Below are 12,938 nucleotides of genomic sequence, written 5' to 3' on the forward strand. Positions count from 1 at the left end.
AGCTCTTTAATGTGGATAGTGGAAAGGACCTGAGACCCACTGAGAAGGACGCCCATTGGGTCATTTACCAGTGCCTCACTGGAGTCCCAGTTCATTAAGTCCCCTTTTAAGAGTCACATTAGTCACATGTAACTCTTGTTAGGGTCACATTAGAAAAACATTTTAAGTCTTAAACACAAGAAACCCCAGTTGCCCTTATGTAGAAACTAAAAAACAAACATCAATGCTACTTATTATAAGATTATTCAGTCTGAATTCAAATGTCACACTGCAACAAACTGCTGTTAATTTACATTATATTAACAGTATCATCCCCTTTTCCTAAAATCCAATATGTTACTGTTAATTTTTGTTGGTAAATTGACTCAGGTGTAACAGTACTGTGTGTTGGCAACAAAGCGAACAGCACTTTAAAGTATTTTTGCAAAGCATTCTGGGTAGACAGCTCTGTAGTGCTTTTTTCTCAAGTTTAAATCAAGATACTGTGATGTGTAATTGATCCTTTGAAGATACTAAGCTGCACATTCAGAGGCAATGTTACATTTGTGTACCAAATGCATATATGGCAGTGCTGGCTGCAAGGGCTTATGGGTAATATCTGAAACAGTTACATAGTTGTCACAAAGATTAGTTTTAGAGTGTGTTTATGCGTCCAAAACTATTTCCAGTGTACATTTATTCATTTATTTTCAGTCAATTTCAGATTCCCAAATATGGAAACATAAGCTGAGAGTTGTTCACATTACCAAAAATATTTTCAGACATGCATCAATTACAGCCACGTAGACAAAATACATTCAGGTGTTGATGGATTCACATTGGTAGGTTCATTGTTTATCTTTTAAGTAAAAGACATTTACAAGTCGACTCTGTAAGGGGAAATTAAGAACACAATTATTTAAAAAAAAAAAGAATTAATTTATAATATGCTGGTTCATAAGTTAATTCAAGTATGTGAACAGTGATACAGTGACAAAAAAGAAAAGAAAAATTGCTCCCCCTTATAAACACGATTCATGAAAAAACAGACAGAAATGGGAACGTCTACTTTTCCCTCTTTACTGTAACTGCTGGGAAAATTACAGTTGTCAAAAAACTTGAATGTGCCCAACATAAATACATTTTGACGAAATCCATAAAAAGACAATGCAAGAATTCCTGATTTGAAACATAATGTTGAATGAAAAATGACTTAAATACTCACAGGAATGTAAACATTGTCGTTAAAAAAAAAAAACATTCAACGCTCTTCCTTCTCTCGGCCTGTCACTACTTGAAGACCTGCGTTTTTTGTTTTTTTTTTACTGTGGAGGCTGTGATAGCTGTCCCTGAATGAAGCAAACCTTTTGTAATGTTCGTGGTCTCCTCCCTACCAGCTGGAGTCAAAAACCTTCTTGCACATGTTGGAGTTCTCCTGGTGAAGAGGGAATTCAGAGCCGGGGACAAGCTGCTTTCTGCCTTTCTTTGACTCAACGCTTTTCCCTGACGACAGGCTCTCATAACTGGTCAGATGTTCACTGAAAGAAGAGAAGCAGAAAATGAAGTTCTCTGAGAGCTGATTCAGTTGTATGAATTCTTGTTGTTGTTGTTGTGGATTGTACACTACCTAAAAGGGAAGGTAGCTTTGTCCATCTGCATGCACACCAGGAAGGGGTACTCTGAGAACTGGACGGTGGTGATGAAGTCCAGAGCTGCCTCTGTTTCAAAGCTGACCTCCACACCCGCTCTCAAAAAGTCCATGTCCACAGTAATGTTGCCTGTGACCACCAACGCTCCTCTGGAAATAAAAATAATGAAAATAAAATAGGATGCTAACAGTGTACTTGTTTACAGGTCTATGTGTTCCTTACTTCTTTTTTTAAACTAGGAACACAATGAATTCTGGGTAAAACAAACAAACATCGTTAACAAATAAGATACTCTTGCTAACTTTTAGCCATATTAACCCAAAATATAATTCATGGACAGTGCATCTCTGCTCCTGCTTTGTGCAAACATGAGGCTGAAATATCTCTCTTACTGGTGCTGCCATCTGGGAACCAGAGTCTGCAGAATGAAGGTCAAAGAGGTGAAGCTCTTGAAGGGTGCACCTAGCATCTACTTATAGTGCCATGGGTTCTTCACTCCACATATTTGATGACTGGCTGCTGGCTAGGATGTTACTTCCTTCTTTTATAGCTAACAATAATACAATTTAAACATATAGAAATGGGCAAACCAGCTATAAATCTTTTAAATCTGTCTTCTAAACTAATATAATGTTTCTATTAGACCTTATGATATATACTGCAGCCAGCCACCAAGGAGCAATCAAGATGTTTTGGACTCACTTTTTGGGAGCTGTCATACCATTCACCTGTATGTTTATGTTTGTGTTCCATTCAAGCCAGTGGAGTAGAGTGAAGTTCAGACACTAACAAGCATTGTTTAAGCATCATGTAACAACTTGCCCTAGTGTGTGTACGCCCACCACTCAAACATCCACCTCTGTAACTCTGCTCGCCTTGGGACAGATGCCAGTGTGGTTTGTTCTGCTTCTATAGTTAGCCTGCCAGTCTATTATCAGAGTGGAAGAGGTACAACTATGCTGATCCATTCACCTGCCTCTGCCTTTCCCCTGCACTACAAATACTCCAGGAGAAACTGAAGGGAAAACCACAGGTCTGACAGCCCCTTTTCATCTGAATAGGGAGCTCTGCATTGCAAAGGAGAATGTATCTGAACATTAAAAGTAAATAATAAAAATCCATGGCGTTATCCTTTAAACCCAGTTTCATCACCAGCTGCCGAGAGCTAACCCGACACCAATGGGGGCTCCATTTTCAGCGGCTACTGTTGTGCATTGACTGTAATGTTTTAAAATAGAGAAGCAGACAAGACTGACGTCATGGTCGCACAAAGCTCGACATGAGACAGGCGTGAAAGCATAATACTGGAGCGTGTCCAAAGTGGAACAAATGAATCAGACAACACTTATAGACCCTCTAAAGTTCACATGAATCCAACATCAAGAGAAATCTATTCGCAGTGAGTGACACAAGTTGGAACTTCTGAAATTGTTTTCCTCTCAGTCACAAAGATTGTTTTTCTAAGAATGGTATGTCTATCAAAAAGTGGCCTTTGACCTTTGTGTGTGTGTGTGTTTCATCATACAAGTCAGTGAGATAATGTTCCACAGCTGTACTGTAGGCCGTGACCCAGGTACGCTGCAAGTAACATGTGACATGTACAAGCCTTGCAGACACCCTGTTTTACTGTCTCTGGACTGTTACCTGTTGTTGACACTGGTCTTGGACTCCCTGTACCACAGACTGATCTCCATGCCTCCAGAAATGTCAATGGCTAGTCCTCCTTGAAACTCGGCACTCGCCTTCAGGCCAGACTGCAGCTGGATGACCTGAGAATATGACACAAGAGAACATGATCTTTTTCACACAGCTTAGTTGGATTCTCTGAGTGTAACACAGGCTTCCTCTCAGCTGGTACAAAATGGATTGTGACGACAATCCATTTTGTCAAGCTTGAAGTGAGATTTTTACGAGCGGCGACAGACAGAAGCTGACTCTTAGCATGTGTTGGACAGATGGTTCATCCAATCACTGGACAAACAGTCACTTTTAAAAGTTTGCAAACAGTTTTACAAGGACAACCTCCCAAAGAGTCCTGCATAACAAATCATCTGGCACATCAGGAAAAGGTCTGTCTCCCCAAATCCATCCAAAAAAATCACATTTTTTAAACATTTGAGAGACCACCAGAGTTTCCTGATGAATAAATGCACTTATATGACCTGCATTTGAGGAAATGACACTGATAAATCTATAACAAAGCAAACACTTAAATTCTTCTACTGACTCGCTACGAAACCTACACAAAAATTGTAGCAATCCTCAGCCACAACAAAAGCAGAATTTATTTCAATGAGGATGAAATGTTCTTATTAATGGAGATGTTTTAGAAAATCAGAAGAAAAATACAGTTTTTTTGACATACTGTTAAAAATTCAAGTGGTCAGAATGTTTCAAAACATTAAGAGATTCACTGAAATATATGCAGCTGCTCAGAAATACGACTTCTTCATGTCAGTTTTACACGTTTACACAATGATGCCATTTAGCTCAACAACTGCTAACAGCTTATAAATGTGATCTCTGTACACATACTGTTAGACGACAGATGTCATCACCCAACATGACTCATGAGATTTTTCTATCCAGCCTCCACTGGTTAGATTCATCTCATAAATTAAATTAAAAGTAAAACAAAATCAGACCTCAGTCTCCTCTTTGCTGGTCTCTATTGTTTAAAGTTTACATATTATACATTCAGTTATCCGCATGGCAATATGATCACACTACTGCACTTCTGAATATACGCTTTAAATCAATCAATACAGTTACCCAGCATGACCAGGAACAAACTGCACAGTGATGTAACTCTGTGTGTGTGTGCACCTCCGTTTAAATGAGATCTTAAAGTGGCTGCTTACCTCAGAATGATCCAACAGCAGGATGAGGCCCTTCACTACATTTATGGGCTCTCCACTCATTGAGAACATTTTGGACATAAGGTCACTGTAACCCTTGAAGAAGGTGACAGGTCGCAGCTGCACATCGAAGAGCAGAGCCGACATCCCAGCGAACGACTCCAGGTCTGCCTCACCCTCATCAGCTGTGGCGGCAATCAGTGATTCCAGGCCTTGGGCCTCGATCGCCACCTGACCAAACCAAACCCATGGACGGTTTCATCAAAATCTTCATCAAATCTACATAATTGCTGTCAGTCATTTCTAATCATTCATGTGTTTACCTGCAGTCCGTGTAGCATCGCTCCTTTACAAGCTCCAAAAATGTTCATGTTGCTTCTTCTCAGGATCCCTGAGCCCGAGTAGAGGATGTCCAGACTGTACGTGGAGGTCACATCCGCAGATCCTGTCAGGAGGAAATGTTTTTTTTTTTTTTTTTTTTAACTCACATGCTCAGTACAACAAAACTAGACTTCACGCAGCTGTGATGTTATTAGTTATGAGGGTTTTACTCACGTGCCATGAATCCTGAGAACGCAGACGATGACCCAACTTTTGCAAAACGGTCGTAGTTATGTGAAATCATGTCCTTCATAGCTTGTTGCACAACTTTGCTGAAAAATGCAAATAAAAAATCATCTTCATAACTGTGAAAACACTTGATGTTTTGTTGGGTTCATATTTTTTTTCTAACATACCTTGCAGGCATCTGGAAGCGCAGGATGTCCTGGATCTTAGACAGCATGTACTTGTTCATCTCACGGGGCAGGTGTCCGATGGACAGGAGCAGATTCTTCACCTCCATGTATGACGGGTTGCTGCTCAGGATGACGTCAGCAGCGGCAGCTCTCACATTTTTCTCATAGATCCGTCGATTCTGGTGGTAAACCCTGTTCACCGTCTGTTTAACCTGCAGAGACAACGCAAACATGTTACGGGTTTGGTCAAACTGTTTCCTCACAGCATCTACTGGATTATGTTCAAAGGTTTTACCTCATTGGTCAGGAGCTTGACATCGTATCTCTGCAGGGCGGTCAGGGCGATAGTGTTGTAAGCTCCCACCTCTGATTCAGCATATTTGATGAAGACGGGAATGGCCTCAGTCAGCAGAGAGTTCTTTAAGGCCAGGAGGTACATCTGGACCTCAGACTCATCCTTGGTGCTGTCAGGACCACCTAGAATCAGTTTCTTCACCTTCACCACAGTCTGAGATAGAAACATACAACGGAGGACCATCAGTCAGCTGCATGAGGAGCCAATTTAACCCTTTATTTTCCATCATTCTCTCTCTGTCTTTATTTTTAAATGACAGCAGTTTCTTTGAAACTCACCGGTGAATTGCATTCTCCTTTCTGACACAGTTTGTGGACCAGAGCTCCCATAATGATCACCATTGACTCTTTGATGTCTTTGCTGCCGATCTTTCCATTATTAATATCCTAAGAAAAGAGAAAACATTTTGTTACACTTCACTGAAAACATTCAATAACAGTAAATAATTTGAGAATTACTTTGTTTTGCAGATATTTTTCATATTTTATATTTTTACAAAATGTTTTCTTTACTCACCAGCAGAGCCTGCAGCATTCTGTCATTAGGATGCGAGGCAAAGCCACATGCATACAGGAACCTCTCCTGCAGAATCAAACCTTTGGCATCTGTGAAGTTGAGGAACTCAAGGATGGCATCCAGAGATGCAGGGGTCTGTGAGGACGTCACAGCATCCACCACCTGAGGTCTGAAACCAGCAGGAAGAGGGACCAGGTTTAGAATCTTTAAAAATCAAACTAATTTAGCAAGAAGTAAATCAGATGTATGAAAGCAGGAGGAGCTTGTTTACAGGGATGTCTTGCTGGCACTCTTTAGCACTTTGAGGATCTCGTCCTTGGATGACTTCCTAATGCTCTGGATGAGGGCCAGGAAGCTGCGAGGAGCCGTGGTTTTGGACAGGCTCGCTGGCTCCAGTTGCTTCTGTTCAGTCTGCCAATGTTCAAAAAGCTAAGAGGGACAGCACAGGGGAGCAGAGATTAGAGGACAGATCGTCTTCACTCAGTAATTACAGCACAAAAATACACAGTATCTGTTTACATTGCTATTAAGAGTAATTTTGTAATAATGACTTGTCTCCAGCTCTAGAGAGTTTGGTGCTTTTCATAACCTGCTAGTATAAATGACTAATACATTTATAAGCCCTGTATCAGCTGGAAACATGTGGCATGATATAGTTTGGTTAATTGGCCTATTTCGGGATTAAACAGGACTCAGGCTCTGTCGATATGCTTCTCAATTATATTACTGTGCTTTGGTAAATTTGACCTTTGAGTTCCACTCTGAAGTACACAGTAAGTCTGTGTATTAGTATGAAAGTGCACAGATACTCACTGATGGACATCCTTTGCACTGTGATTTGACCTTCTCTGCCACAATACCCACAGCTGCTAATTTAGCATCAATAGACTTGACCACCCCAGCAGCATCTTTCCCAGAAGCCTCCAGTGGCCCAGCCTCTGTCCCTACTAATTTAAGGGTTTGTCTGGGAAACAGGACAACACAGAGTTAAAGTGTGCACAGTTACAGGAGCCACAGATGATTTGTTTTTTTTTTTTTGTTAAGACATTTACCTTGAGACGACTTTAGCTGCAGCAGTCCTGCGTGCGTTAACGGTCACTGAGTGTGTTTCCTCGGCCACGGCTGAGCGGATGAAACCATCTTCAAGTGTGAACACTGTAATTGAGCTGGACTTCCTGCTCACACCCAAAGCCTTAAGGAAGAATTTGAGACATCATGTGTAAGCATGTGGCAAACGTTCATATTGTAGCATTGTGAGCTGTGGTTGGGGACGCTCACTGACCTTACTGTGTGTGGTAAATCCAGTCTCTGCAGTCTTGCACATCTCTAGATTCTTGGTTCTTGTAACTTGACCTTTGACTGCTCTGTACTCCACTGTACACCTTCCAGACACATCATTCTGTTCAAACACATAACTTGATTACTTGCATGAAAATAAAATTTAAAACAATCTTCTAGTATCATCACGCTGTTTACCTCTATAACCTTCCCAGTATTGAGCTGCACTTGCAGTAAGCTGGCCAGGCCTCTCTTCAGATTCTTGATGGTTGCAGGTTCTGACCAGTAGGAATAAAATGCCTTCACCTGAAGCAGAAAACAGGCTGTTAGTACTGAACAACAAGAAGCCAAGTGTCAAAAACAAACAAAAAGTAGAATATTTCAAATAATATGACAGATCGAATCAATTCTAGGCTGAAAAATATCACCTTATGCCACTATTACCTTGGTTTTGACTCAATAGTGAATCTGCACATGAGTGCAGAAGCAGCATATTACATCATCTTAGAGTGCCTCCTTTACAGTATGTAATTTATTTGTGGCACCCCGACCACAATATCAGATAGGACCACCATAAATAGACTGTCCACTGCTACTCTGTGTATCTTTTCTTGCCACAGCTTGCCATCTGTATAAATAATCCAACCATGATACCGAGGGACACACACACACACTTCTACACTGATAACACATAACCACAAACTGAATGGAATTTGAGGTAAAATGTGTGAGCTGAGCAGATTCTTCATCTAACTTTCTCTGCATGCAGAGATACAACTATTAATAGTTAATGAATGGCAGCATTCAGTCCGATTAAAGATCATGAGATAAAGCATTAATAAATGACGTGTTACCTGTCATTAGAAACAGCTGGAAACAATTTATAAAGTAAGTCCTTATAAGAAAATGTTTGGTATGTCTGGACTAAGGAAACCAGTAACCAGAGCTCCAACCTCTGACAGTCAGTGAGATCCAGCTCTTCAGCCTACATTCATTCATTCATTCATTCATATTTTCTCTGACCCTTTGAACCTGCTGACCTTTGTACACACTTCTGTCGGTTATTTCCGCTGCCAGCATCATCAGTACAAGTTCAATTAAAATGAGCTCACTACTTCTACTGAATAAAACCACTTACAGGCTGTAGTACATGTTGCATGTCTGTTGTAGGTCACTTTTTACCTTTCATCTTTGTTTAAAAATCTGAGCCTATCATTAAAAAATAAACATAAGAATTAAGCAAAGAGTGCAGAAAATCAGTGCTAAGACAATTAGTGTTCTTACTTTTCCATTTCTCAGATGCACCAAGAAAGGTTTCGTCAGAGCTGCCAGTTTGGTTTTCCCGAGAACACTTTCAGTGGTTGAACCGTGGAGGACGTTCTTCTTCTCTGATCTGTGAGACAAAGGCTCAATCCTCCAGTTGGAGATCTGTTGAAGAGAGATTTATCTTACATCCAGCTGATTCATTCATGTAGAATATAGACTGACCAAGTGCCCACTTACTGCCAGCTGTATCAGCTGATCATCCTTGTTGCTGGGATCTCTCCAGACCAGGTTAACATCCACATTGCTGGAGATCTTGTAGCCGGTGCCTCCTTCTTTTGACCTTCTGGGCTTGTCCAGCAGAAAGTCAGTGGTGTAGCTGAATTTGTACAGCTGGTTGTTGTTCAGCCGGGGTCCAGCAGCAGCACCTGAAGAAACACAGGAAACAGAACAGAGAAAAGTGTGAGTGAAAGTTTGCAGACAATGGACATTGATCCACATCACTGTGGCAGTGTTTCACTCTCTTGAAAAGTGCCTTTACTTTCCACACTTGAGATTCTTCATGTCATATGTTTGGTTTCTCTGAGAATAACATGTTCTGCATAGCAGTAATTCAGCCACCTTTGTTTTGGGGACAGAAGTATGAAGTAACTGGTAATATGCATTTAACTGTATTCAGATAAGCTAAAGATGGCACACGTGTGCCTGTGTTTGGATTAAAAAATGTGCCTGAAAAAAAATAAGAAACAAAAAGATCAGTTTTAATTTCTCCTGCTGAGCTGTATAGTCGAGTTGATTCACTCATCTGCCTTTGAACTGGGTGTGTTCCAAGTGAGGGAAGATAAAGCTCTTTCTCCTCTGCTCCATTAATGACAACGTCTCTGTTAGATATGACATTAGGTCACAAGGGGAAGACAGACTGACGTGTCAGTAGTTGATTTCATCAGCAGTTTCTCTGTAGCATGGAGCCCGTTTCATCCAATATGGTCAGTTTGTTCTTGTGCAACAACAGCAGAGGTGCCACAGCGCAAACACCAACACAAATAATATGTTTTTATAATTTTAAATATATTGTTTCTTTGTCTTTGAACTCTTATCAGTCAGTGATGTCACCGAGCTGTGATTGAGGCTGTTTCCTGCCTCGATTCATTCATTCATTTGGAGATTTAAAAGAGAAAAAACATGCTTTTAAATCTCAAATGAGCCTTTACTCAAAAAAAGACCATCCTCCCTGAAGAAGCCTTGACATAACAGACAGAGCTGCACATGAATCACATTGACACATTACTTCAAATGGTGGTAGAAGGTTTGGGAAAACGTACACTAGTCACAGAAACAAGTTCGCAACAATCCATCTACTCACCTTTAGCTGAAGCTGAGACACAGGAGGATGCACAAAGCAAGAACACAGCAAGAGTCAACATTGTGTGTGTCCTCTCTGCAGCCGGATGAATTAAATCCACGCACGCACACACACACACAAACACACAATAGAGTCAGTGACTGAAGTGGCACCAAAGGGCCAAAAAAGAAAGGCAAAGCGAGTCCAGGCTTCTCCTATTATGTTTTATCGGAGGGGAGGGCAGACTCCAAACTCCACGCTCACGTACTAAGTACGAGATAAACAGCAAATCATTAACCTGAGCAGCACAGATTTGACAGGAACTTCTGCCCATGGACGCGGTCCCCCCTTTTTAACGCGGCGAGGACGCGTAGACGTCATTGATTGATTTATCAGTGAAATGGGATTATCCGATTGATTAAACGATTCATCAACGTTTGATTAACTCTTACTTTTCAGTGCACGTCTTCACAAACTAAAGGAGAAAGTGAAAGAAAGAAAATAAGAACAAAAGTAAAACAATGAACGCATTTATATTTACCAAGAGATGGCAGAGAGAGGTCCTCATGTTAGACACCTTTCCCCTAAATCCATGAACAGTCGGGACATTGTGTGGTGAATGCGTGCTTTAAGGAAATGGGCCGTCTGTTTGAGAAACCAGCTCGAATTACAGCGAATTTCTGCTGTCTGTGGGGAAGGCCGTATTATTACAGCTGTGGATCATGTTGCAATCTCGCCCTGCCTAATTAAAACATTACAAAGACGTTGGTAATCATTGGATTGTTTCAAAGTCCCATCAAGTGGAATGGCCCCTGGGAGTCTGCTTCACTCTCAGAGGCCATTCATCATCTCTCAGAGGAGGAGGAGAGGTAGATAGGACAGAGAGGATGAAAGAGAGAGAGAGAGAGAGAGAGAGGAACAAACATGCAGCATCACACATTATAGAGGACAAACATGGCAGGTTTTTGATGTAGTCAAGCTGAAAGTGGTGCATTTATTTATGTTACAGCTGATGTAGTATTAAATTAATTATACAAATGAAACAAAGATGGTGGTGTGGAGGGACCGGGGGAGGGGGGGGGGGGCTGCTCAGTGGAGCTTGTGTCCCCCAGCAGCATGGGCCTAGAGCAGCATAGCTATGGTGAAAGCTAAGGTTAAGTCCACAGTTTTAAATGTGGGGTGTATTTTTTTAAGTATTATTTAGGCCTGCAGGGAAGTTGAGCTGCTTTAATCTAGACCTCAAACAAACAAAAATGGTCACGTGATCACACATTTTTGAAGATTAAAAATCTTACAGCAAGACACATGAACACAGACACTTTTCAGCTTTCATTTTGAACTTAATTTTGTAGTTTCAGCTGTGAGCATCCTCACAGGCCTCAGTCCCATGTCTTCTTAAGGGGGCCATTTAAACAGTAGTTCAGTGAGCAGCCAGTGGGTGTCAGTATTTTCTGTAAACCTTTGTCAGTGAATCTCATCTCTGTACGTGCATTTCTTTCTGATGGTTTACTCAAACTACATCAGTAGAGCAGTTGTTTGGCAGATTTTGTAGTCCCCCATCCAGCTCAGACTCAACTCCTTCACTGTCCTAAAGCAATGCGTCTCCGAAAATTAGGAAGCAGATCTGTCAGTGTAGGTAATAGTTCTGGATGTCAGTGTCAACGTGTGATGACCATAATGAATAGATCTTAGTCAACCTATATAGTTAAAAGCAGAACCTCCAGCATGCTATTCCAAATTCTGGAGGCCGGACAGGCACAGATATACACTGATGGGGTCAAGAGGTCATTCATAGCCTGAAAGAGTAAAACTGCCTGAAAATTACATTTTTAAAAGAAAAGTGATTTCTGCAGTAAACATGTATGAATGGATGTATTAACACACACACACTCACAAACAAACAAAGACTGGTTCCTTGATTATTTAGCACAGAAAATCAGAGTGAGAGAGGAAGACTGATTACATCAGCAGACTGATGTCTGCTGTTATTTTCTTTAGAACCAGAGAAAATGAGCAGAAATAACACTGAGGCATGTGGCCAAAGGTCAGCTCATAAGTTTGCAATCGATCGCTGATAACAGCAGCAAACAGATAGCTGAGTATCTAAGGAAAGGAAGGAAAAGTGTGTGTGTGTGTGTGACCTGTTAGTCTCTGTTGTTCTCTTTGAGGCAGAGGTTTATTTTGTTAAAGAGAAAAACAACCATGTGTCTGACATACATGAATATATAAAAGTTTTGTTCACAAAAGAAACAATATTTTCAAACAATGTTGGATGTCACTTCCATCTGATCAGTCCACATTTGCATTTAATTAACTGAGCTTTAACAGAAACTAAATAGGTGTTACATAGCCATAAATAAGGCTGCGTCAACTGCTCTTGTTCCAGATTTTTCACTAATAAAGCCGAGATAGAGCCGATTATGGATGTGAGACATGAGAAGTGTGGTATTAAAGAGCAACTGGAAAAGCTTTAATGTGACACTAATGAAATATGGAAATGTTGAATTTTCTTAATCTATTTCATCAGTCCTTGTGTCAAACTGTCACAGAACTGTGATTGATATCAGTTTCTACACCAAAGGCTCTCCAAAATCTTCCTTACTCTCTATATAGGTCCCTATCTAGTGTCTTTGCTATTTTATATTGGTGTCTGAATGTGTTGTAAGACTTTTTAGACCCTTAGATCCCACCTAGAATGCATCATAAGTCAGAGAATGACAGTAATGCTTCTTACAAACACTAGATGGATCTAGTGAGCCATTTTCCCCACTCCTTACTGCACAACAGTGTGATGAAAGCATCCATTTCACAATATTTGCATAACCATTACAGAGATTTCATCAATATATACAGACATCAGATGTCACTGTCAATGGATAAATAAAAGAATAAGTGAGATGTTAGAGGGAACAGAAACCCAAAGTAAAACACTAATTCACACAGTAAACACAGACAGGCATC

General features: G+C 40.7%; 1 protein-coding gene across 1 annotated transcript; it reads right to left on the bottom strand.

The window, feature by feature from the left end:
• Nucleotides 1–661: 661 nt before the first annotated feature.
• mttp (microsomal triglyceride transfer protein) lies at nucleotides 662–10,216 on the bottom strand. The gene is made up of 18 exons (XM_028400897.1): nucleotides 9,999–10,216; nucleotides 8,876–9,063; nucleotides 8,657–8,800; nucleotides 7,571–7,678; nucleotides 7,377–7,493; nucleotides 7,147–7,286; nucleotides 6,908–7,058; nucleotides 6,366–6,523; nucleotides 6,095–6,263; nucleotides 5,857–5,964; nucleotides 5,519–5,731; nucleotides 5,224–5,435; nucleotides 5,042–5,139; nucleotides 4,810–4,931; nucleotides 4,490–4,717; nucleotides 3,273–3,397; nucleotides 1,607–1,777; nucleotides 662–1,517 (listed from the first exon to the last, which is right to left on the bottom strand). Exons 1-18 carry the CDS (start codon nucleotides 10,057–10,059, stop codon nucleotides 1,370–1,372), a joined length of 2,661 nt encoding a protein of 886 aa, XP_028256698.1. The 5' UTR covers nucleotides 10,060–10,216; the 3' UTR covers nucleotides 662–1,369.
• Nucleotides 10,217–12,938: the final 2,722 nt, after the last annotated feature.

The sequence above is a fragment of the Parambassis ranga genome, chromosome 1 (genome assembly GCF_900634625.1).
Source record: "Parambassis ranga chromosome 1, fParRan2.1, whole genome shotgun sequence".
In the NCBI taxonomy this organism is placed as follows: domain Eukaryota; kingdom Metazoa; phylum Chordata; class Actinopteri; family Ambassidae; genus Parambassis; species Parambassis ranga.

What these genes read in the sequence shown, in the direction of transcription:
- mttp (XM_028400897.1), bottom strand. Translation starts at nt 10,059, where the DNA reads ATGTTGACTCTTGCTGTGTTCTTGCTTTGTGCATCCTCCTGTGTCTCA. An exon ending in TGCTGTTGGATCATTCTGAG is followed by an intron (nt 3,398 to 4,489) that starts GTAAGCAGCCAC and finishes TCATATTCTCAG; the next exon opens with GTCATCCAGCTGCAGTCTGG. An exon ending in AAGACCAGTGTCAACAACAG is followed by an intron (nt 1,778 to 3,272) that starts GTAACAGTCCAG and finishes TTTTATTTCCAG; the next exon opens with AGGAGCGTTGGTGGTCACAG.